The sequence below is a fragment of the Anas platyrhynchos genome, chromosome Z, assembly GCF_047663525.1.
Source record: "Anas platyrhynchos isolate ZD024472 breed Pekin duck chromosome Z, IASCAAS_PekinDuck_T2T, whole genome shotgun sequence".
Lineage (NCBI taxonomy): Eukaryota > Metazoa > Chordata > Aves > Anseriformes > Anatidae > Anas > Anas platyrhynchos.
In genome coordinates, this window is record NC_092621.1 from 55,476,990 (window position 1) to 55,502,826 (window position 25,837).

Consider the following 25,837-nt stretch of genomic DNA (forward strand, 5'->3'; position numbering starts at 1 on the left):
GGTACTATGCATTAAGCCACTGTGGTTATGGCAGTGCTCTCATTGGCATTGTTCTGTGATTAAGACACTTGCCAAGATATATGATATAGAAATAGACAGAGAGGCGGTTTGAACTACCATCTCCTGCCCGGATTTCACTGTCTTCCTTAATAATATATATGAATGATATATGAAAAGAACCAGGGTTGTCAAAAGGACTGGCACTGCAAATAAAGATGTTTCAGAACTGTCCAACTAGTGACACTTCCTGGAAAATACAATGTCACTGAGCATAAAAAACTTTTGCCTAAGAAGTTTTATGAAAGACATATTTTATAATTGTGTTAAGCAGATTTAAATGAGTTTAATGGGTTCAGACTATGGCACCTCTTACATTCATGTGGTCATGTGGACCATTAAATCAAAAAGAGACAAAAAGTTTTCATGCAGGTCAGATCTGACACAGTGTGGGAATAGTGAATCTAAGGCAAAGCACCCTGCCTTCTCTTGTTTGCCTGATGCCTCTGTAACCACTCTCAGCATACAGAATCCCAGGTTTACTCCCCAGGAGTAGCTGCATTTTGCAGGGGAAACTACCCTGCAGAAACTCAGGACCAGTCAGCGAAAGGAGATGAATATACATAATCTTTTCTGTTGTTTGTTTGTTTGTTCATTTGTTTGTTGTCTGCTTGCTTTTAATCTGATTTTCCATTTGTGAGGCAAGCAGAGGTAAAAAACACTGCTGTGAACATGAATTGACCATATTATGTAAATAGCACCAGTGACCAGCCAGAGAGTGGGTTAGAGAAATCAGCAAAAACAATGGTGTCTTGAATTCTCCCCCAGTAATCCTCAGCCCCATCACTGTGATTGCACTTGCCAACCAAGTTCACTCAGAGGTTCTTGACAAAAATCTCAGTGAACAGACTTGTGACTTCAGCTTCTACAAGAGCGCGGAGTGCCTCTTCCACAGGCTGTAATGTGACATACCAGAGTGACAGGTAGGTTATGACTAGCATAAGTGACAGGCCTTTCTCCTTGACACTTAGTGAGCCTGTCAAACTAAGCTGAATGCTAAATCTGTGAGAAAATGAAAATTCGAACAAGGGACTACATACCCCTGTCAAGCAAAAGAACCTCCAGAGTCAGTTAGATTCCTCCTCTCTCCTTTACAATGTCAGATCCCCTGCAGGAGCAGGGATTGCTCTAACCCTGGGAATACCCTGGCAGTTTCTGATTTGAGATTCTCCCACTACCTGTGTGAAGGGAAGCCCTGAAGCTGCCCCTACCTCCCTTTACACCCTAATACACAACTAAAGCCCGTGGCAGCACAGAATCTCCTTAAACCATTTGCCAAACACCCAGTCAGAATGACAGAAAAGTGTCCATTCATCCAAAACCAGACCAGTCCTTTTCCATTTGTTTCTGTTTACAAATCACCTTTCCTAGCAAACCTTTTTGAGGACTGGGCTTTTTCACCATGCACCGAAATCTAACACCACTACATTACTTTCCTTTGCAACTACCCCTAAAAAACAGATCAGGAACCTGCACCCTCCTCCTACGTGAAAATCCATTGGTCTTGGGATGAGATGACCACTTTCCAAATGCCTGTAGAGAGATGAGAGTCCATTGTCCTCTCACTGTCCAAGTCAGACTTCTCCAGCAAGATTTCAACATAAAGCCCCTCTTGCAGCTCTCAGCTTTATCTGTGGTTCTCAGTTCCTCCTCCAAAATCTGCTGCCTCCCTCAGGATGTGAGAGAAAGGCACATGAAGAAGAAAACCACACATCAAGACTGACTGGGAGAATGTTTCAAGAGTACATACAGGTTATTTTTTCTTTTATTGAACGAGACAAGAGTTAGGAGTGAGAACAGGGTTGATTAGAAAGGACAGAAAGGACAAAGAAATAAAATATTAGAAGACCAGCTGGCACATGGTTAGCAGGCATTGGTGTACTTCTTAATTTATAAAGCACTATCAAACTTTTAGGAGTTAACTACAGTAAGTATATTTTCTGTTAAATGGACCCAGACAGGACGCTATGTGGGGTCAGGTAACTCTCCCCTTAGATTTCCAGAAAGCTCTGCATCTTGTCCATGGTTTGTGGAGATCTGTGTATGCCTCATAAACATCCTTCTCTGTTGCTGATTTAAATTTTCACATTTATCTCCTGTCAGAGATTGTGAGGAGCGTAAACACCATGGAGAAGAGTTGTAGCAGTAGCAAGGAGGTCATGAGGTATGGATAGCCACCCAACAGATGGATACTATCCTGGATGTCTTGCTCTCGTAAATATCCTAGCCTCAGTTACAGAGTAAAATTCAGCTAAATTCAAATCACAGACTTGAATTCCCCAGCTGAGCTAAAAATACATGTTATAGGAGACTAGCTTGAAGTAAGCAGTGTTTGTCATTTGTCTTTAGAATGATTGCAGAAAGTGGAGGTGCTGTCCTTCAGCCCACTGCAGGAGTCTGCTAGCTTCCTGCTTTCTCAACAAACCTAATCACCCCTCCAAATTACAGTGCATGGAAATCTGTGATTACAACATCAGAGCACACGAAATGTGAAGACAGCAAGTGTGGATTTTCTAGCCAGATAAGCAGCTGGATCAAGCACACAGAAATGATCAAATTTATCTGCTTCTCTCTGATACTTTTTTTTTTTGCCATTTTTATCATAGCATACCCCAAGTTGGAAGGGATCCACAAAGATCATTAAGTCCAACTTCTGTTTCCACACAGGACCACCCAAGAATCAAACCATGTGTCTGAAAATGATGGTCAAATGCTTCTTGAAATTCTGAAATTCAGCATCTGCTTCCCTGGGGAGCCTGTTCCAGTGCCTGGCCATCCTTAATTCCTGCCCCTCCACTCCCCTCGTGAGGGAGCTGCAGGCCGCCATGAGGCCTCCCCTCAGCCTGCTCTGTTTGGAGCTGAGCAAACCTGTCATCAACCACTCCTCATACATTTTGTCCTCTAGACTTTTCATCATCTCTGAGCCCTTTCTTTGGACACTCTCAATAGTGTTTTGTCCTTCTTGGATTGTGGTGCCCAAAACTGCACAAGGCACTCAAGGTGAGGCCTCATTAGTGTAGAATTGAACGGGAAATCTTTTGCTTCATTGGCCATGTTTATGGCTTAAATGGGTATGTTCTGCCTATAGCATCTTCAGTGGTATAAACCACTCACTAGACAAAGGAACAAAATGCTTTCAGCACCACCCACTAATCAATATGCTTCAGACACCACAGACTTATCAGAGACATAATGTGTCAAAAAATCTAGGAATTTTCTTAGAATGGCTCAGGATGGAAGAGACCTCAAAGGTCATCTGGTTCCAAGCTCCCTGCCATGGGCAGGGATGCTGCCCACTATGCCAGGTTGCCCAGGCCCCATCCAGCCTGGCCTTGAACACCTCCAGGAATGGGGCATCCACAGGCATGAAATTTCTGATGGCCTGCAACTACTTTAAATCTGCCCAAAGGTCTGGCTGGGACCAAGATCATAAAGGCACTGTACCTGCTCCACAATATTTGGTTTAGGTTGCTGGTCTTATGAAGACAAAGCCAACAGTTCCAGGGAATGCTGGAGAATTTGAATCCAGCGTCCTGGGGCTGACATTCTTCCTTCCACCTTTGTAACTCAGGAAAAGCCCTTTCTCTGTGAAGTCTCCCTCCCAGCAGGTAATGAAAAAGTCCTCACTGTTTCTCTGTCCTCCCCAGCATAAGTAGGCATACTTACACATTGTCTTTGCAAAGGAGGATGCCTGCAGCAGAGGCACAACTCAGTGTTGTGATGAAAGGAATAGGAGGGAACTATGGAAAACCACATCCAGTAGAAATGATGAAGGGGCAAAAGCTTCCCCAGACAGCCTACTTTCTTCCCCAGCAGCTGCCAGTCTGTCTTACTCAGACTCCAATATGGTCAAAGGAAGGCCACAGTCCTCCTCCTGCATCAGCAAGAGGACTCCTGGTCTGCAGCCCTGGACTGGGCATCTTGCACTGGGGTCTTGTAAGAATAAGTCAGCTTTACTCAGGACTGTGTCAGAGCTGGCCAGTAAGGAATGAAAGAGAACTCCTAAGGTCTGAGACCCTCAGGGAGGCTATATGAATTGACAGTCACCATGAGAGGGCGATGAGGACCCTTTACTTTTTCCCCATCTTAACCATCAGCAACAAACATCCATGGGGAACGAGGATGCGCTGCAAAGGCAGGCAAAAGCTGTACAACTGCCACAAGAAAAGCACGTCACAAACTTTCTCACCCAGTCCCATTCCTGAATTCAGATCTGGCCTTGTACCAACCATCCTTCTTTCAGGCATATGAGGTGACTAATTCTCCCTGACAGTCTTAAATCCCAGGTTGATGAAACTGAAAGCAATGTCAGAACAGATGCAGAGCTTCATGGTGAGGCTGGCATACAGTCACATCTTGCTGTAAGGAAACAGCAGCATTTCAAACCTTGAGTCTGGCTCTGATGACTTTTAACAGCAAAGAATGATGCATCCATTAGCTGAGCCACGAAGGCATCAGGCTGCTTTCTCAAGTAGGTGTAAGTCCACTGGTCTCATTAAGTCCTGGTGAGTTATCCATTCATTCAAGACTCAGATAAGGAACTGCCAATATAAGAGACATAATGTGGCTAATGACTGATTTTACGCAGTTAAGAAAGCTCTTTGGCTGCAGCAAAAATGGAACAGACCTTTATATCCTGTTTGGTGACCTTCACAGTCCTTGAATTAGCTTGACATTAAAAAAATAGAACCCACAACTGTACAAGCCCTCCCCCTTGCATCTGATTTGAAAAGGAAAAGGAAAAGGAAGGGGAGGGCAAGGCAGGGAAGGGCAGGGAAGGGCAGGGAAGGGCAGGGAAGGGCAGGGAAGGGCAGGGAAGGGCAGGGAAGGGCAGGGAAGGGAAGGGAAGGGAAGGGAAGGGAAGGGAAGGGAAGGGAAGGGAAGGGAAGGGAAGGGAAGGGAAGGGAAGGGAAGGGAAGGGAAGGGAAGGGAAGGGAAGGGAAGGGAAGGGAAGGGAAGGGAAGGGAAGGGAAGGGAAGGGAAGGGAAGGGAAGGGAAGGGAAGGGAAGGGAAGGGAAGGGAACTCTTGGCTATGCTGGCTCAGGAAGTTCCAAGTGGCTGAGAGTGGGCATGGCAGCCACTTTTAGAGACCAGTAGCAGAGGGAATATGGAGGTGATACAGGGTCAGTGTTGGCCTCTGCTCCTAAGTTCTAAATTTCTGTCATGCCCTGCAGCCTATGGGTTGCTCATTTTTTTGTAAAGGAAAGAAAATCCATTTACACAAAGGTGAAACTAGGCCTAGGCCTCCAGACTAGACCTAGGCCTCCAGCTCAAGAAATCTATTTCCAACTCAAACACTGTGTGATTTGGATGATTTGGGGCAATTGGTTCTACTTCCCACAGCTCAATTTTTCCACCTGTAATTCAAAAGCTGTAATTATATATATATATATATATATATATAAAGCTTATATATATATAAGCTTTTTTGGAGATGTCTTCTAAAAAAGCCCTTCCCCTGTACAGATTGGTCTTGCTGGCTGACATGTACGAGAAGCATGTGTGGCTGGCCACACTTGCACTCACAAAGAAGTATCAAAAAGTCAGAAGCAGAGCTACTTCATATTTCTGAGATAAATGCATGCTGTTACTATTATGTTTTTCACAGAGTGCCCAGGAGGAAATACAATGAAAAGACCTGCTGCCATCAGTTTCTTCATACAGGTTCTTAGTTCCACTTGTACAGGCTTGGGAAGTTCCCGCCCTGGAGATACAGCATGAATGGCAAGCCTAAACAGAGACACACAGTGGGCTGTCTGCTGTGCTGGTGGAAGTAGGTTAAAACAAGTCTACAAACTTTGCAATGAGAAAAATCTGGACTCAGCAAGCATGTAGGAAGCTTTCCTTCCTTTGTGTAGTTGATTTGACTTCCCAGTGACAGGATGACTGTGAATGTTACTACAAAGTGAGCTATATCTCAATAGCCTCTTTAATTCAGGTTTTAACCATTTCTAGTCCCTTTAACAAGAGTAGGTCCACCATGAACTTTCCCAGGCTATGGACTAGACACAGAGAAGCATGAATGCAGACAGCCACTGAAACTGGAATGAAGTAAAGCTTTGTCCACATCGCAAACATTCCCATTTTGTTCATTTTTTTTTCATTTGCATATGCAAATAAAAAAAAAAAAAACACCTTTTTTGCTTAAATAAAGTCTGTTCAATCTCTCTCTATATATACTTTTCTTTGTGTGTATATGCACGCAAATTGGGCAACATACAATGGCTGTGCATGCTGTTTTCCTATAGTACCATCAGTTTGTAGAAATAAAATAGAGCTTCACAGGCTACAGATTTCTTGCTCTGCAATGTAGTCAGTTTCTCCAGGCTCTTAATAATAGTAATAATAATAAAGGTCCTAAAACAGCAGTTCAACCAGCAGGAAAAAATGCACAAGGGAAAGAGAAGGAGGCTGTACTGTATGATGAGACAGTAATTTACAAAGAGTTACTGCCTTCCCTCCTTTCTTGTACTCTGGTGGTAACATGAGTAAGTAACTGATGAGGTAAGAGAGGGCTATACTGAAAAGCTCCTGATTAAGAATAGGTAATTTGGTAATAGAAATGCTGGATATTAATTTCCAAATAGACTTTCTGGTTATGGGGCATCCTGGGATGCCATCCTGGACAGAAGTGTATATTGAACTGAGAGGTGACAGAACAGCAGCCCCAGTGGAGTGGCTGCTCAGACGCAGATGCTCCATTGCAATGGTACTGGAAAAGAACTTGCAATACACTACCTGTTGGGGTCCATTGCTCTTGAAATTTGCAAGCAGCTGAGCCAAATGCCCAGAGCTCACGTTTCAAGAAGCCACAGCCAGGAAGTCTTAAGACACCACTCAGAAGTCCTTCCTTGCTAACCTCCAGCACTAATCACCGTGCGTCATCTCCACGGGTTTATTTCACACCCAGTTCAGAGTGGGTGAATCTACTGAGCCTTGTGCCAGCAATGTGCAAGGGTTTTACCAGCCAGCTCAGTAGGACAAAAGTTGTTTAAGAGAGAATTTCAGCGGAATGACTCCACAGGACACCTTAATCAGTGCATAACAGTAAAAAAGGATGCATTGCAAGAGACATTTCGGTAACTCCAGAAACATCACCCAGTGGGATCTAGTTAGCAAGTATCCAAAGTGACATCTACTGGTGTAGATTTGGATTAGCATGAAATGTAGGAATGAAGGTAGAACAGGGCTGAGCTGCACAAAAAAACTGCCTAATGAGCCCCAAAAGTTACTAGTGGGGGAATCAGCAGCTGGAAACTGAACCTGCTTAGTTCTAAATAACTGAGCCTCTAACTATTATGTAAGCAGAGAAAAAATATGTCAGTTTGCTTCTGAGCTCCAATTATTTGCTGATGGTGTTTCCCTTTTCCTAATGTTAAACATGGCCTAAAACTACTGTGCAGGAAGGAATCCACGCAGCTTTTCCCACCAGGGAAGACCAGTTATTTTAATGTCAAGAGATAAGACCTGCCAAACAAAGCTTCATTCAGACCACCAAGGGACGTCTACGCATGTAGGTGGCTGAATTCATGAAGACCAAAATATATTGCATATCCTGGGACTTCTGTGGGACTATAAAGATGAAATTGAAAGGGTTAGGTAGGAATAGATTCTCTTGAATAACTCCAAAGATAATAATATATAATATTGGCCGTAGAGCTCTGTAACTGGGACATCAGTCTCTGTTCCTTGCTGAAAAGCACACCTGGGAGGGCAGTGTTCTCTCTCTCTACCTTCCAGAGAGGCTGGTGAACTTAGGTATACCCAGATAACTTTGCTAACCTTGAGCTTTCTTTTTGTGCTCTCCAGTATTGGAGGAGATCGGTTTGTTTGCTGTTTCCCAAAAGACAATCATGTTCCTCACAGCTAAGAGGTACTTTAAGGAGATGCAAAGCAGAAACCTAAACCTGGCCAGTGTGTTTCCAAAGGGTGAGAGTGTTAGGTAAGAGAAGTGAGTAGGTTGGTGAGATGGTAAAGGGCAGTACTCTGGAAACAAGTTGAATGCTAAAGATGTGTACTCAATGGAAAGGAGAAAACTGATACGGAAACTCGAGAATTGGTCTCAGATATAACACAGGCTGGCTAAGGCAAAATTGCATGGAAGTGGTTGGTACAGAAGTTCTGTCAGGAGGGAGGTCTGGTATAAGTCAAATCACTTTACCCTCTGGGATGCCTCTAAATACCAGTATGAAAATGGCCTGCAGGTGTATGGTGCTTCTCAGTCACCCTACAGATGTTCTTTGCTTTCTCCAGCTACATCTGGGATTAATCCAGCTTCCACTGTCCTCGATAACCAATGAATCAAATCTATCCAGATACACAGTAAGCCCTTCATTGTCCTTGAAGCCTTTACCCAGAGAAGATCATGATTTAATTGCTGTAAAGAATACAGTTCTCAGTCAACATCATTAGTAGCATTAAGACTGTACTCACTCACTCTAGAGCTCACTTCTTGGAATGCACAGTACAATCCCTGTCCTGCAAAGCATCACGTTGGGAGTATCATAGTCAGGCCTATTGCTTTCTCATAGCCAGAAGGCTTGTGACCCAGTTGTAAACACTATTCTTTCTCTAGCACAGAGAGTATCTGCACTAAACTAAAGTAAGCAAAGAATTATTTTCCCTTTCTTGTGTTTTTGTTGTTGTTGTTGTGTTTTTGTTTTTTTTTTTTTTTTAACTATTAAAAGCCACTGTGAAAGCATGAAGAGACTCGAGTTAATAAAACCTCTCCATCTGTGTAATACACAGACAACTCTGAAAATCTATTTTAAGGCCCACATACTGAACAACAGTAGCCACAGCTTAATTAGATCACAAGTGCTGGGTAAAAGTTCACATCACTGGTTTAATATCAATGATTTGAAAGGGAAGATATCAGACGGGATGTTTCATTGAGGTACGATTTTATCATTTGAGTTATAGAACACAATTCATCACTGAGGAAAATCTCTTTGTTTGAGATCCTTCACCTTTTGACATGCAAAGAATACAACTTATGTTTTTTTTTCCAGTTTTTGATACTCTCCGATGAAAAATGTAATATATATTTCTTCCTCTCAAGGAAGACTGCACTTTCAAAATTGGGTTTTCAGGCAATGAAATTTCATTCCTTTTAACAGGAATTTTTAAAGCTCTTGGCAATACCTGCATCTGAAGTTAGCCAAGAATGAAACATATCATAGATGCACTAACACTGGAGAGTTTAGCTAACACTGTGAAGCTGTTTTATAGCAACAGTTTTACCAAAGTGTGTGCTGCTGAGTTTGAGGCTTATTTTTGAAGGTCTGATACTTCTGGAGAACAGAGTTAATTCACGTTCTGGTATTCTTCTGCCTAAGACAGGACTTCTACAGCTATGCACCAGTCACATATCCAAATATGAAAGTGAAACATTCAAAGTGAATAATTATATTGCATATTTACATTGCACGTTTATTATCTCATACAGGAATCTAAGGCTACAGACACAAAAGTTGGATCGAATTTTTGACTGAATGATTTACTGCAGACATAAATAAAAATGAATAAACAGACAAATAAACAGACATAAATAAAAAGAAATAAAGAAAGCAGCATTATTGGAACACTTTCTTACAGGAGAGTACAAAGACCTAAACTTAGGATTTGTCCAATTGCCAGCATCCCAAATGTTCTCACTTTTCTAGACGTAAATTTCAATACCACCTACTTTAAATCATAGAAGATGTTGAAATTACAGAAGTCTTAAATATCTTCAAAGAACTGGAAATTTTTCATGGTTTTTTTGGGAGGGACATGGACATTTCTAAATACTGCAGAGAATCCTACTGCCTACAGATGAAAATTTCAAAACCAATGGGAGCATGTAATATCCCCATACAAAAAATGGGGAGTAAGAATTAATGGCAGTCATCCAGAGACAGAAGGACTCACACTTAAATAGAACAGGGACTGCATATTCCACTGCTGTGTGACATACTGTCTCCAGAAACAAATATCAAACCCCAGAATTCACAATTTCCCTGTTGCCGGATAGCAAAGGGACGAGCTATTCCTGCATATTTCTTACTGCCCCACTGAGGCCCACTGATGCAAGGGGATGCTATTCTTCTGCTACCAAGGCTTTAAACACACTATGACTCTTCTGCTTTCGTATTCATAAAGCAATATGGAGGGGGAGTGTGAAACCAGCTGTAGTGGAGTTCAGCTGTGTGTCACGGTCAAACCACCACAATTGCCTTTAGAATTTGGATACTGCGCAGTAAATAAACTTGGGATTACACACAGTAAGGGGTGGCAGAGGTGAAATACTGAACATTTGCCTATTAAGTGAACAGTCCTGCTCCTTGTGTGCAATGGGAGAGATGAGGTTCCTAGTCGTATAAACAGTACAGCATCATGCCACTAAGCACTGTGTCATGATCTCCACACAGCACCCAGAAGGGTCAGTCACTTTTGTAGAGGCAACTTTAATTCTTTCAGCCTTTGAATTTTCCTGTTTGCAGTATTTCCACACCTCTCATACAAATATCATGTTCAGCTTGGAGGACAGAAGTCCTTTTCAATGTAACTAAACTTTGGTTTTGTTCTCCATGGCACATAAGGCTGGTCAAAGCCAAGCTAGGCCACACTTCCACCTTTTGCTCAGAGAACTGTGCATATAAAAGCTACTGAAGCAGTTCATGCTCTGTCTCAAGTATGGCCTAAAGTCAAACCTAAATTCTGTCCTGAAGCCAAGCCATTTGGACAGAGGATCACACTCAGATCCTTTCTCATTAAAATCCACCACTGTGAGAATAGCCTTGAGCCCTTGCTCCCTTTCAGCGTGTACTCAGCAGTGTTTATTCTCCAGATCAACAGTAAGGTTTCAGGAAGCCATACTACAGGCATTGTCTCACTACCATCCAAGACAGGTAGAGTGTTAATTACAGAGCATGTCCTAGAGCACTCTCAGGCCTGAGTTCCACCACAGGGGTGGTAACAATTAATTATGTAAATGAGTAATCAGAGGTCATTACAATGAAGTAATGAATTGAAAGCAATCAAAGTAAGTAACAAATGAAATGGCTTTCACAGCCATAGTATGCAAGTACATAATATAAACAAGGCTGTCTGTTTATGGAAGGGAGTATTCAGCCCAAGAGTACTTGAAATGAGACGGCTGCTCCAGCATGGCAAGCTGATGGTACTGGTGTGAGGCTCTGAGCATGCTAAAAGGGATATTAGCTATGCTGAGCACCACCACCTGGGCACTGGCCCATCAGGCACAGGAGCATCAAATGGCCCATGAAAGCTCTGCCTGTGGCAATCAGGTGTGGCACCTCTTCCCAACAACATCTGCAGAAGGGTCCAGAAGATATGTGAAGCAGGTAATGCTGAGATCAGACCTATATCAGACCAGAAAGCAAGCTCCATACACAGGCATTAGGGTACGAGGCAGCTGGAGTATACAGTTATGTTCTTCGCACTCTTTCAGTCAATTTTCATTTCATGTGCTAAGCTTTAATATTGGGTAGGAGCTGGCAGACAACTGGTTCCAAAAAAAAATCAAAATGTCATATCTAAATGTCACCCCTAAAAATTATTTCCAGATGAAAATGTTTTGTATTTTTTATGAAAAAAAAAAGCTTGGCTGTTGCATAATCCATTCTTCCCTTCCCCTAAATCATTCTTGTGCCTAGCTACCATGGTGGGTTGAGGTCATATGTAATATCAATTTCACAGACTGGATTAAAAACCTGAAGTTATCTGAAGCATATCTACTTATTTGTCACATTTTCTTTCAAGTTCTGCCATGGTTCCCACATCTTTCTGAAGCCATAAAAGAGAGATTGTATTCATCACACCTGTTGAAGTACCAAGGCAGAAAGATGAAATCAACAAGAAGAACCTTTCTGTCAGCATCACCTAGAGCACTATTAACTGATTCATGAAGCCATTACTCCCTGATCTGTGCCTGGGACATGTTGCAGCCACACATGGTCTTTGTGGCTGCGTGGTTATAGCCTAGGACCCATATTTTCAAATTTTTCTTCTGCATAAATGAACTGTTCATAATCAATCACTCAGCTCAATTGCTCATTTCCCACTACTTTGTATAAGAATGGTGCAAATATCAGCAGAGAGATCTACAATACTTAAAATTTCTCGAATTTAATTCATTCCTGCTGGCAACATCTTCTGTTGTCTACCACAGAGAAGCTGTGTTTTAGTTTTCTACTCCTCAATATTTCTGTTTTTGCTGGAGTTGGTGAAGTTATAAAAGTTGTTTCTAAATGAACAAGTAAGGGAGGAAATGAACCAATTATTTCCTCTATTCTTTCAACATTCTTTTCACAGTTCTAGCCACCAGCTCACATTTGGAGACAAAGACTTGCATATCATCAAGTCCATCTCTTTGTCAGGACAAAGCAATCTTTCTCTTTCACAGATCACTAAAACAAAAAAACACAGAACAAAAAAATCCCAAACCCAAACTGCTCCTCATACAGCTTTATCTGTCTTTTCTGATTCTGCAGAAAACATCTTCCTCTTTCAAAGTTCATACTACCTGGGATTATCCCATGAGAAAGAAAACCATAGGCAATAATGGAGCTCCTGTGTTTTCACAACCCAGGTATCCTCCCCTGTTATTAATCTCAAGAGTAGCCCACCACATCACTAGAAAAGCTGCAATCCAGAGCTCTAACTGAGGTTAACATTCCTTCAAGGATCCTCGTTAACTCTCTCTGCAGAGCCAACCATTTGCCACACAAAACAATACTGCCTAGGAGTCAACAAATGTCCAAGAGACTTCCCCAACTAGTAGCCAGCCTAACTCAGCAAAGCCTAAATTGCTGAGAATATCACAAGGAAATCCCCATTGGCTGGACGTTTCAGCCATCTCAGGCTGTCTGGCAACCTATTCTTGAATGTGTGAATTATGGTCTAGGTCACCTCTGATTTGTAACACAGAATAACTAAGATGTCTTAAATGCTGTCACTACAGTTTACCGAACATCAAGGAAAATGCAATTCTCATCCATCTTGGTGAACAATCTAGTGGTATAGCAGAATGGACAGTGAGCAGTGAGAAAAAGGTATTAGCATGCCTTTTTTAAAGGCCCTAAAAAGAAAAACATTTTCATGCCCGCCTGCATCCCAGAAATTCATCACACTTGTTTTTCTTGATGCATAATTCACACCCATGTCATTGCTTATAAACACTCACAGAGCACATTAAGCACACACTGCACACATATTTATACTAAAATATTACACTACAGACATACACAGTCACATATATATTCACATTACAAAACCAAAACATTTTGACCAGGTGGAAGTTCTCAGTCTGTCTGCCTTGTAATTAACACCCTCTCTTTAATGACCATATGAATACCTTTTCTGTCAGAATCACAGCCCAACATTTGCCTTTAAGTTCTATCTCTTCTTCGAAGCTTCCACCCCCAATTCCTTACTTGCAGAATAATGCTGGATAACTCTTTCCAAGATGCACTATGCCACCAGAACAATCCATCCTACCCATGCTTCTGTCCTGAATTACAAGACTTGTGTCAGAGTTTCAGCCCAGTGTTGATAGAGGTTTTTTTACTCACTGTCATTATCAACTCTGTGGTGAGACTTGAAGCTTTCTCACAGATATGTTTGTAGGTAAGCTGCACAGAGGTAGGCACAACACGAGATCAAGGGTTCCGTGTTATTTTAATTTCCAAGTTATCTGAGCTTTAGAACAATATTCTGTTTTTCTAAAGAGAATTCTGAGCTGGTCTTGCGGGTGAGGCAGCAAAACTGTCTTCTATGTGAACACGTAGATCCCTAAAAGCTAATGCATGGTATCAATGGATTCAGCTATCTTAGATTAAGCTATTTCTCTAGTAAAGGTTTGTTTCATGTATTTCTTTTCAATCTCATCTTGAATCCTCATCATTATTTGTTTTCTTTTCACACTAAACTGTAATATTGCAGGAATCAACCATTAACTTCAGTAAAAGAAGAGAGAGATTCCCAATGGTTAAGATCCTCAGATACGCCTGTCTTTTCTCAAATGATTCCCTAGTGGGTAGCAGAAGCCTGAATATGAAAAGTAAAGTAGATTGGTCCCATTTCAACCATCAACACAAATAAAGCCTCTAAAGGAATACATTGAACAGTAAATACTTATACACTATCTCTCAGAAACACAGTGAATGATGACACTTCTCATAAATGACAAAAGCAAGCTTGGAGAGCACACGCATAGGGATAGAGAAGCCTGTAACATTCAAAATAAAGTGAGTATTGAATAGACAATGAGAAAACCAGACAGTTTTCTCCCCTCATCTTCACTCCCTATTTCACCACCGCAGTGCTTCGCAGTGTGGGAGGTGTGTTTAACCAGGGACAGACCTCCAGGGACAGTGCACAAGATTAGAAAGTTCATTGTGGCAAGGTAATTACCTGGCTTTACCCAGGTGCTAAGAGAACTGGTTGCAAATCAGCTGAAAATAGCAGTTCTCCACTGAGCATTAAAAGTCACCCAGAGTGTGCTGAAAGACATATCCTACCTTGTCTCGGATCCCTTGTCTCATAACTTCTCTTTCAGCCTCCATTTTGGCATATTTGGCTTTCCTCTCCTCCTCCTCTTGTCTGAGGGCTTCCTGTCGTTCCTCTTCTTTCTTGGCAGCATCAGGGTCTTTCTCCTCATCCCCACCCAGCATCTTCCCCATGTCTTTGGTAGCCCCTAGGAAAAAGCATAAGAGAAAGCCCTGTAAAAATGCAGAAAAACCATCATGATGCCATCTCCCTCTGCCTCCCCACACTCAGGAACTCCTTCAACTCCCTCTGCATCTGGAAAGGTTTCTCCCACATTTTAGAGGAGGCAAACTGACCACGGTGGGCAAAGGACCCAACCTGTCCTCGGTGGTTACCTGGCACGTGTGAGCAGCACAGTAGCAAGAAGAACAGACCCTATCTGTAGACATGAATGATGGAAACACAATTGGCTTGCAGTCCTGAAGGGGGCAAGCTGCCATCCACACAGTGGTTTCACTCCCTCAGCTAAGTGAACAAAGGTTCATAGAGTCATAGAATCATAGCATCAACTCGCTGATGACAGAAATTACACATCCTGTGACAGGTAGAAGCCCACACCACCAGCAAACATTTGTTGTTGATACTTTCTAGGCTCTTACTATGTATCACTATGAAGCAGCACTTCTGCATGTCTCTCATCTAACCTCAGACAGCACTGCCTCTAATGCTTAACGTGCAAGTGGGATCCTGGCTCTGCCTGGTTCTCTTTCTTTCCCCTGTATACAGCAGGGGGAAGAATTAGTCCCAAATTCTCAGAATTACAGAATTAGTACAGAATTAGTCCCAAATTCTCAGCCCCTGTATGTTCCTGAGACAGCGTTTTGTTATTGTGGACAGCCTTTGCACAGCCACACAAGTGGAGAGACTTCTTGCATGCCACTCTGTCCCCACAGAGCTGCACACAGGCCATTCACCCTGTGTTTCAGAGATACTTCTATTGACTCAGGCAATCATCCAGCTAGGGAAGAAGGCGGCGGCTGGAGAAATGGGGAGCCCATTTGCTGTGATGCTTCATCATAAGGGCACTGCACAGCTGCAGCAGGATCAAGCCTGTTTATGTGGATGAAGAGGAGATGCATATCCTTTGAGAGATGTGTTGAACTTTGCCTGGGGCAGGAAAGCACTCTGCACATTTACTACTAAATGCACCTTCACCCTGGAGGAAGGTTATTCCAGGGCGAAGGTAGCTGGTTACTGTCCTTACTTCCTGCATCAGGGAAGCCTCAGGTTGGTTCTTTGCTGGCTGAGATTTAGCTGAGTTAATCTGGGATGACCTTGAAACACACACCCACTTGCACCTACATGCACACATGTAGCCTCTCCCGTCTCACCATTGTGAAGCTATCTGGCCTTTTCAAAGGCTTAGGCTGGAAAGAGACACTGACAAAATCCTTTCAAATAATTGTTTGCTGGCTTTCATAAAGGCTAAGTGAGGGGAAGAGGTTTTCACAATCCCTTGTCTCTCCCTTGTAAGTTACTCTTTAAACGTGTCAACAACTCTCAGACACAAAAGAAAAAATAAAATACAGTTGAAATATTTATACTCACTTGCTACTATCAGCCTTCTCCTAATGAATATTCTGCCTCCTCCACTTAAGGTTAAGAGTAATACAGGAATCATACAATCATAGAATATCCTGAGTTGGAAGGGACCCACAAGGATCACGGAGTACAACTCCTGGGTCACCAGAGGACCACCCAGACTCCAGAATTTTGATAGAAAATTCACTTATCCCAGCTGATGATTCTTTTTCTGGGATGCAAGAAAGGCCAGCTGAAACTGCAAGCAAAATTTGTTAGAATTTGACAGAAAGAGGAATGGCAATGCAGCTTTGTTGGGTCATTCATCCCTTTAAGAGGGGCACCGCTAAACAGCTTTTCTGTGTATAAAACACTGATGACCAATTAATTTCTGGATTCCCCTCAACAAACATTTCTGCTGATTATCCCACTCCTTTGGGTTCAACAATCTATCAGGTTTATCTCTTTTTAGCTTCCCTCCAATTAGAGCTACCCAGATAGTGTCATATGCTAGTTACTTACGGACCAGAATTCAGCAGCAGAAAGAGATGATTTATTTTTCTCTAAGCACTGATTCCAGGCTATCATTAAGTTATAATGTCAGCTCAGCTCATCATATAAGGAACAAAATTGCATAGACTTCTTTTTCTTTTATCTCTTAGACAAGATGAAGATTTTGAATATGTTAAGCATTTGATTTTACAGCCACTCAGAACACGAGACACCTACAAGAACGGCAATACAGTTCCAGGATCCTCACAGGCTCTTAAATCACCCCAGAATTCAAAGGCACCTTCTAAATGGGTGGAATGCTGCATTGTGGTATTGTTGCTAACTAATTGGAAGGAAATGTATTTTGAGAAGCAAAATTTTACTCTACATTTTAATTCCAATATCTTGTGTTACTTTTGGTGTAGAACCCCCTCCCCACCCCCTTTTTTTTTTTTTTTTTTTTTGTCTCCTTTATCCTCCTAAACTTTGGGCTTTGCTGGAATACAGCTTCTGTTTTAAGCTGTTGAGCAGTGAATGCTCCAGAGAATTCACTCGTGTACCAGCTGAGATGCTGCAATCACAGTCACAAGCCAGAAGAAAGAGAAGTTCTGCCCTCATGCCTTCTTCTGAAGTTTCCAACGAGACATGGGGGAAGGAAACACCAAATCTGTTAAATAGTAAGCTTTGGACTTCTTGCCTTTTTTCACATCCCAACCATAACATCCACCTTGACATAAAGAAAAGACAGAGAATGCCAAAGTGATCTCTAATCAGTGTAGAGCTTCAAATCAACACAATATCCAAGATCCCTAGTTCACAAGAAGAATCCAGAAATGGCCAAACTCCAGGACAGCTTTTTGATCCTGACTTCTTAAAGGAAGTAAAACAAGGGCAAACCTTTCTGGCTCTACTGAACAATGCATCCTTGCAGCAAAGAAGGTCAGCAGCCTTCTGGTCTGCATTAGGAAGAATGTTTCCAGAAGATTGAAGAAGCTCATCCTTCCCCTCTGCTCAGCCCTGGTGAGACCTTATCTGGAGCTTATCTGGAGTACAAGAGAGAGACAGAGTTCCTGGAGTGAGCCAGCAAAGGGCCATTAGGATGATTAAGTGATTGCAGCATCTCTCCTACAATGAGAGGCTGAGAGCTCAGACTATTCAGGCTGGAGGAGAGAAGGTTCAGGGGCTCAAGGGGTGTCTCAGTACTATGCGTAAATACCTGATGAAAGGGAATGAAGAAGGAGCTAGGCTCTACTCAGTGATGATCAGTGACAAGACAAGAGGCAAGACACAATACACAAATACAGGGATTTCCATTTAAACACGGGGAAAAAAAAAATAGGGTGCACAAAGAGGCTGTGGAGTCTCTCATTCTAGAGACGTTCAAAATCTCACAGGCCAGAGCCCTGAGCAGCCTGATCTAAGAGACCTTATTTGAGAAGGGGATTGCATTAGACAATCTCTGTGGGTCCCTGCTAACCTCAGTTATTCAGTGATTCTGTAAGACCTTGCAAGTAAGTGGTTTAAATGGTAAATGAAAGTGAATTTTGCACAGACAAGGGTGAAAAGTGCATACCTAAACTGATCCTGCATCTTAACTGATAGAAATGAAATTCTTAAACTTCATGACCTCAGTCACAGGAGCATCATCTCCTTAGGCCCTTCGATTGTTCACTGACATTAATCAAGCCTTCACAGAAAAAACATGAACTCAATAAATCAACTTGCATAAGTTGTGGTGCTCAATTTGTTGCATGTTCAAAAAGAAAATTAAAGAAAAAAAAGTCCTAAATGTTGACATGAAAGAATACTTTCTGCAAAAACTGCATGAAACAGGATTTCTAAGGATGACTTACAGAGAAAGAGATTAATATGAACAACTTGGGTATCCTTAATTATGCAAAGGATGATGGAAATCTTAGCATGCCATTGCTTCAGGTAAGGTAATTAAGTCACATCAGCAGAATTTCTTTTCCACAAAGCTCATTTCATAATGCAGATAAATAGCACCCCATGCCTGTCTTTTAAGAGGGCTGCATATGTGTGTGCTTAGATCCCAGAGGATGTCACAGAAGTTCCCCTTCTAAATCACAGGTGTCAGAAGCAGCAATGAGAGGGTTACTTGAAACAGCTATGCCCTGAGGAAATTCTGCAGGTGAAAACTTCTGTACATAGGCCAGAAAAAGTAGCCTTAAAAATACATTTCTCTCTTTAACATTCAATAACTATTCTGAAAATATCCTCCCAGTCAGAACTGTACACTTTGAAAAGAATAAAAGATGGCAACTCATTTAGCCCTGCCTTACACAACAGGAAGCTCATGAGCTGGCTGTTTTGGTGCTATTTGTAGCTGAACCATATTTAGACTGAGCAGACAGGACAACTGATACCTCAGTTTCTAAATCACAGCATGGTTTTTATGCCATCATCCAAACATCTGCAACTAATCACACTGGAGCAGGAATGGGTCAGTCCCTTTTGCAGAAACACTTCAGAACCCCAGAACTAAGAACATATTAGTGATATCACTGGGGAGACACCTTATTCATCAAGGCCAGAGTGCATGTACCAGTTTACGTATACAAGTACAGAAGTCTTGTATAGAACGGTATACAGAAGTCTTGTATAGAATGGCATACAAGAAGTCTTCTCCCATTTTATTTATTGTTAAGGCTCATAAAAAAAGGAGAATTTATTGTTAAGAAAAAAGCCTTGTAGCAAACACTATGGGACTCAGAAGTCAAGATACTTAATCACTAATTTGGCAGGAAGGTCTGGACTGGCATATATCTGAAGACTTCATTAAACAAAGTACTTTCATATGCAAATTTTTTTTATTGCAATGTGAATCATATCCAAAGGAATGGGATCTTGTCCAAGTGTTCTGGCCAAACCCCTTATATGCTACAGAAATACCTGCAAATTACTCCCTCTGGCTGCTACAACACAAACTTTATCTTCTGTTGCAGTCAAAACACACACCAGTAGGTGAGATTCTTTTAGACAAAATATAAGTTGTGCCTCTGTTTTCCCATGCCACCATTTAAATATGACACTGTATCTCCACCCTGTTTACCTTCCTCCAGTGAATTCATTACATATGCTAGTGTAAAATGAACTAGATTGGCTGAGAGAGTGGCTATCATTACTAGGGTGAAATCCAGCTCCCAACAGGGATGGCTAAGTCCAAGTTTCTGCTCAGAGATATTCCCACATGTGCAGACTATCTGGCTTCATGTTACAGCAAATGGAAGCCCACTACGCTCTTTGGTTTCCTCTATCTTTCACTTCATACGAGTGAGGCTTCCCAAAAAGCCTGAATTGCAGACAAGCACATGGAGACCAAAGTTGCATCAGGCTGCAGGAAAAGCACACAACCACTTTTGGTGAGCCTAGCTACCTACTTCCCGATACCTCATGTAGACTCCTTGTCCTGTGTGTCTTACTCTGCATGCTGCATATTCACCTACTCTGATCTAGTAAACAGATGACTTATCTGTTTACTGGTGAGTTTTTGAGAATTGGTGAGTATCATTACAAATTAGGAAGAAATTCTTCACTATGAGAGTGATGAGGCACGGGAACAGGTTGCCTAGAGATGTTGTGGCTGCCCCATTCCTTGAAATGTTCAAGGCCAGGTTGAATAAGGCTTTGAACAACCTGGTCTGGTGGGAAGTGTCCCTGCCCATGGCAGGGGGGTTGGAACCAGGTGATCTTCAAGGTCCCTTCCAACCCAAGCCAATCTATGATTCTATGATCTAATCAACAAGTTGAGATCCGGATTTACATATACGTCTTGGTTTGGAGACAATCGGAGTATAAACCCAAAACTAGTTTACAGGAGGAGAAGGCAATAAGGATACTGGGTGAACTGAGCTTTTCAGGATCTCTGTACAGGCAGATCTTCTGTGCTCCCTTCTGGGTTCTCTTCCAAGACTTATAATATGTGTATTATGAGCTTTTCAGACATAACTTGCTACAACCCCCTTCATCAGCCTCTTCAGCTATAAAGAAGAAATTAAATTACAATCTCCCTCCAGGCTTATGTTTTTCAGAAGCACACATTGTAAGGCAGCTCCTACTTACTTACTTTTTTTTGCATCCACTTCGTCCAGGTGATGCCCATTTCAATGCAGTGTTTCGTACAACCCAACAGAAAGTTATCGAAGTTGCCACGAACAACAGAGGTTACAAAATATATAATCCAAAATGACTGTATTCAGCCTTACAGAAAGCCTGGTCATTCTGTCCTATTGACAGAAAGGGGGGAAAGCAGAGAGGGGCTTGGCACATAGGGATCCAGGCTGTCACACTTGTTTCAGAAGCACAGATCTTCCTCATACCATTGTAGTATAAGAGAGTAGCCAAGAAAGATTTTTTTTTTTTTTTTGCCTGTTCCCACATCAACCTGTTGTACTTTGCAAGCACAAAAAGTAGTCCTATCTCTGCTCTTGATCCATTTGGGAGTAGAACAAAACAATGATTTTTAGAAATGGTTTGAAACAAACCAGTACAGCTCCCTGCTCACTGTAGAAAGCTGTTTCCTTGCAAATATTTGCACATCCCGTCAGTGACAAGAACAAAGATTTCTCTTATATCTGTCTCCTACTTCGTCAGTTGGGAGATAGAGGTGCAGGATCTTTTCTTTCTGCTGTTTTATTAGCCATCAGATACTATTTTCCAGAAGGAAAAAAAAAAAAAAAAAAAAAAAAGGTAAACAACACACCAATTCTTTCAGCTGAAGAAAGATTGACTCTCTCCTATTAAAACGTCAATAAAAATGTAACAGCCCTTCAGGTGGGTATCACACGCTTTTCAAAAATAGTACTTGTGTGAACAAAATACTTTGTGTAAACATTAGTACTGAATAGCTCCAAAGGAACCATCACAATTTATCAATTAACTAATACACCTACTGAAACACATTACTGATTCCTCTTTTGTAAACAAACAAATGATGCCAAGTTCGCTTAAGGAGTTCACTTGAGAAATTATAACATCTCTGAAAAGGCCATTTTCTGTTCTTTTTGGTACAGTGGGGATCTCTGGTAAGAATCATTATGATTGTATTAAGTGAAGAAATTCTTAATGAATTTTAAACCTCAAAGCAGAAATGGAGCTCCTCCTCTGTTCACTCTTCCAGATCTACTCAGTTGAAGTCTTACACAACTGAGAAAGAGCATGTCAATCTCTGCTTCTGCTCCCTGGGCGAAGCTATGGTCTTAGGTTTATTTCTGGGTCAGTGAAATGCTTACCCATTTCAGTGTTAAGTTTTCTGAAACATCACAGAAAAATAAATTTGGAAGGATCCCAATGAGGTCTGTCTGAACACATAAAGTGAGGAGCTATGGATCATGAGTACTCTCAAAATTATCCAAATGGCCATGAGTATGGAGTCAAAAAGGAGCACTCAAAGCTTCAGATTACTTTGTTTATAAGGTATGGATTTGTTTTTTGATTTTGTTCTCTCCCTCCCTGCCCCAGTGATTATATCCTTTCAACTAAATGAGAATACAAAGCACCAGTCTGGTCTACCCCTTGTCCCAAGGACCAGACTGATCTATGGTATTCCTGCCAGCCCTCTATCTGACCTGCTATCAAAGGGCTGCAAAAGCAGCAAAGCAGCGAATAAGGCTGCAGTCAACAGGTAGCTGGCTCTGCACTGCTCACCACACTGCAGTATAATCTTGGTCTTCTGCTTTCAGTCTTCTTTCATTCTACCTCCCTCTTCATTTTCCATGTTATTGTTCTGCCTGTGATTTTCTCAGCAGCTGTAGTAATTCCTTTTCCTCAGACTGGTGGGACTGACTGATTCCCTTCTGCTTTCTGAGTGTTTATACTGGGATCCAAAATAGTCCCTAATAACAACTGATCAGGAAAGACATAAACTGAGGATATCCAGCATCTAGAATAAATGCTTCCCTGAGGCCCATATCCAACATACAGGTGCCAAGACAGACAGAAGAAAAGGTGAGAAGCTACTCACAGAACCATCACTGTGACTAGATATTAGGGGATCATTTGGGGGATCAAGGCATCAAGGTGATTGTGTACACAATATCTATTATGCAGACTCCCTGGTCTGTGTTCAGGCTGTAACAAAAAAACTCTGCAACTTTGCCATTCCCAGTGCCTTCTTCAGAAAATGATCCTGTCCCCCGCTCACACAGGCAGGTTTTTGCTCTGAATGTCCATGTTCACCCAGAGCAGATGGTATTTTGTTTCAGCCATTCTGCAAGGTCAGCTTTCTCTGTCTGTGGCACTTTACTTCAGTCTTTCTCTCCTTCTCCCTTTAAGCTCCTAGCTAAACTGCATTGCTCGGAGGTCTTCTTATTGGGAAACAATCTTGTAAGTTTAGCAAACTCTTTAGAATGGTACCGGAAACATTTAAGGGTGTTTAGAGGTATTTGGAACTCCAGCTATTTGGAGACAAATGTTATTTCTCACCACTATGGGCATGCTTGATTTCCCATGCACACACCAAGGCAGATTTTAAAAGCTAATGTTGAAGGCCTTTTTCATACTTGACACAAATCCACATGGAGGTACACAGAATTTTCCAGGAATGATTTTTCTAGCATTTTCCTGGTGTTCACCCTGTAGATGTTCAGCCCAAAACTGAACAAGACAGACAACGTGAACAGTATATAACAACCTTTCTACTTTGCAAGCTGCTGGACAGTCTTTTTCACAGATAAAATAAAGCAGTCATTTTAGAGCAAGACCTCACTCACCAGCCTATATCTTCAGCCTAATTGTTTTGGCTAAAATCTTAGCTTTTTTTTTTCCTTCTGAGAAGTCTCCATCTCCACACGGTAGTAGTTTCCTGTGTGGAGCAGAGTAGAGTACAGTAGAGCTGTGTAGAGCACAGTACTTGCACACAAACCAACAACTAATCCCAATGGCACTCACGCATTTGTACAACAAATGGATGTTATAAATCTCCCTTCCTTTTTCTCTTTCTAGCTCCCAAATATCAATCCATATATCTAAGAGATTTTTTTTTTCCAGTTATTAGATGATTTATTCATTTGCACTACCATTAGGTCCTTTTAATTCTGCTCTAACCAGAATAAAAATAAAAATAAAAAAATCTCTTTCAGTAAATCTAAGCAATGTATATGGAGAAATAATTTTCAGGTGACATTGGTCAGATCTACTGTTAAACCTACAGTGAACTATGTTGGATATACAGAGCTCTCTCCTCCTTTTTCTTCCTTCCTTTTCCTTCCTTCCTTTTCCTTCCTTCCTTCCTTCCTTCCTTCCTTCCTTCCTTCCTTCCTTCCTTCCCTCCTTCCTTCCTTCCCTTCCTTCCTTCCTTCCTTCCTCCCTCCCTCCCTCCCTCCCTTCCTTCTTTTCTTCCTTCCTCTCTTCCTCTCTTTCTCCCTCTCTTCCTCCCTCTCTTCCTCCCTCTCTTCCTCCCTCTCTTCCTCCCTCCCTTTCTTCCTCCCTCCCTCCCTTTCTTTCTTTCTTTCTTTCTTTCTTTCTTTCTTTCTTTCTTTCTTTCTTTCTTTCTTTCTTTCTTTCTTTCTTTCTTTCTTTCTTTCTTTCTTTCTTTCTTTCTTTCTTTCTTTCTTTCTTTCTTTCTTTCTTTCTTTCTTTCTTTCTCTTTTTCTTTCTTTCTTTCTTTCTTTCTTTCTTTCTTTCTTTCTTTCTTTCTTTCTTTCTTTCTTTCTTTCTTTCTTTCTTTCTTTCTTTCTTTTTTTCTTTTCTTTTCTTTTTTTTTCTCTTTCTTTTCTTTTCTTTCTTTTCTTTTCTTTTCTTTTCTTTTCTTTTCTTTTCTTTTCTTTTCTTTTCTTTTCTTTTCTTTTCTTTTCTTTTCTTTTCTTTTCTTTTCTTTTCTTTTCTTTTCTTTTCTTTTCTTTTCTTTTCTTTTCTTTTTCTTTTCTTTCATAGCCAATCACAATTTCCATTTCATGACAAACTAGAGGCAGCCACTGGGCTAATATTCATCAGTTATTCAGAATGACTTGATAGGGGTGTTTCCATACTGAAGCAAGCACTGAATTTTACAATCAAATTGTGAAATATGTCAAACACTGTTGATGGCCTGTCAGTGTTATCTCATTTGTATGCATCAGAGTCAGTGTTCTTCTTACCTCTTTTTGTGCTGTGTACATTTGATTTAGCAAACTTAATGCCTCTGAGCAGTGAAATTTTCACCTCAGTTGATTCGTTAGGCTGCAATCCTCCTCTGCTGTAAAAAATAAGCACGCTTCCTAGCTGTAATAGTTTATATTCCCTGGTGGAATTTCATTCATTCTCTTTTTACTCTGTGGCCTCTCATGAAGCTTACAAGGCAGCATGAACAATTATGTTCTGATACATAAATGTCTTGTATGCCAAATGGCTATTAATGTCGTAAGATGACACCATTTCATTTTGGGAACTACGAGATGGTGCTACATGCTCAGATGACTGAGACAAATGTAGAACGCAACTGTGGGAAGAGAGAAGCTGTGGGAAGATTACCACCTTCCTTTGAACTGGGGGTAAAGTTTTTGCAGCAGAAAGAAACCTTAAGGTTGGGAGAGGCCTCTTGATTCAGTCTGCTGCAGTTTGGTTTTGAAAGGATAAAAAAAATCGAGGTTTCACACATAGACACATCTCACATTCTAAAGGAGATGAGTTTCTTTTTCATCTGAGTGCATCTTTCTGCAACACTCAAACCAGGATGAAGCTCTTTTGCTATTGTCTTTGTAGGCACACAAGCCCTTAGAAAAGGATGACCATTACCTCAGTCACTGGTATAAGTACTATTCCTACTGACTGCAGGTAGACTGGCTGGAAAACCACTGAGTGCACCCAGCAAGACCTACTGAAGATTTGACAAGAAAACCTGCTCAAAGGATAAAGACTTTCTGTGACCCTTTGAATGTAACTTATACTACAGCATCATTACAAAAGGCTTTATTGGACTGTGCAAAAGTGTTTACAGAGCACACCTTCACCTCCAACCCAGTCATACACAGAAACATCTAATGATGTACATCAAAAACTCAATGTACACAGAACCATACGTACTGACCAGCCTGCCCCAGAAAGATGCTCTGTGTTGCTAAGGTAGCTCATCACTTTATTGTCACAGATCTCTCCAAAGATAAAAGGCTTCCACTCCTGCATAATTTATGCAGATACTAAAAAAAATAAAATAAAAAGATATATCAAAGGAGACCTCTCCCTTCCACATTCCAAACTGATGCCTGTGCCCACTGGT

The 25,837-nt window shown here is 41.5% G+C and overlaps 1 protein-coding gene across 1 annotated transcript in view; it reads right to left on the bottom strand.

Moving 5' to 3' along the window:
* Window positions 1-25,837, bottom strand: part of CPLX1 (complexin 1) — a 125,235-nt gene that overhangs the window by 34,974 nt on the left and 64,424 nt on the right. Inside the window, exon 3 of the mRNA XM_072031364.1 lies at window positions 14,583-14,758. Within this exon, the coding sequence (XP_071887465.1) occupies window positions 14,583-14,758 (176 nt within the window). The remainder of the gene's footprint in view (window positions 1-14,582; window positions 14,759-25,837) is intronic.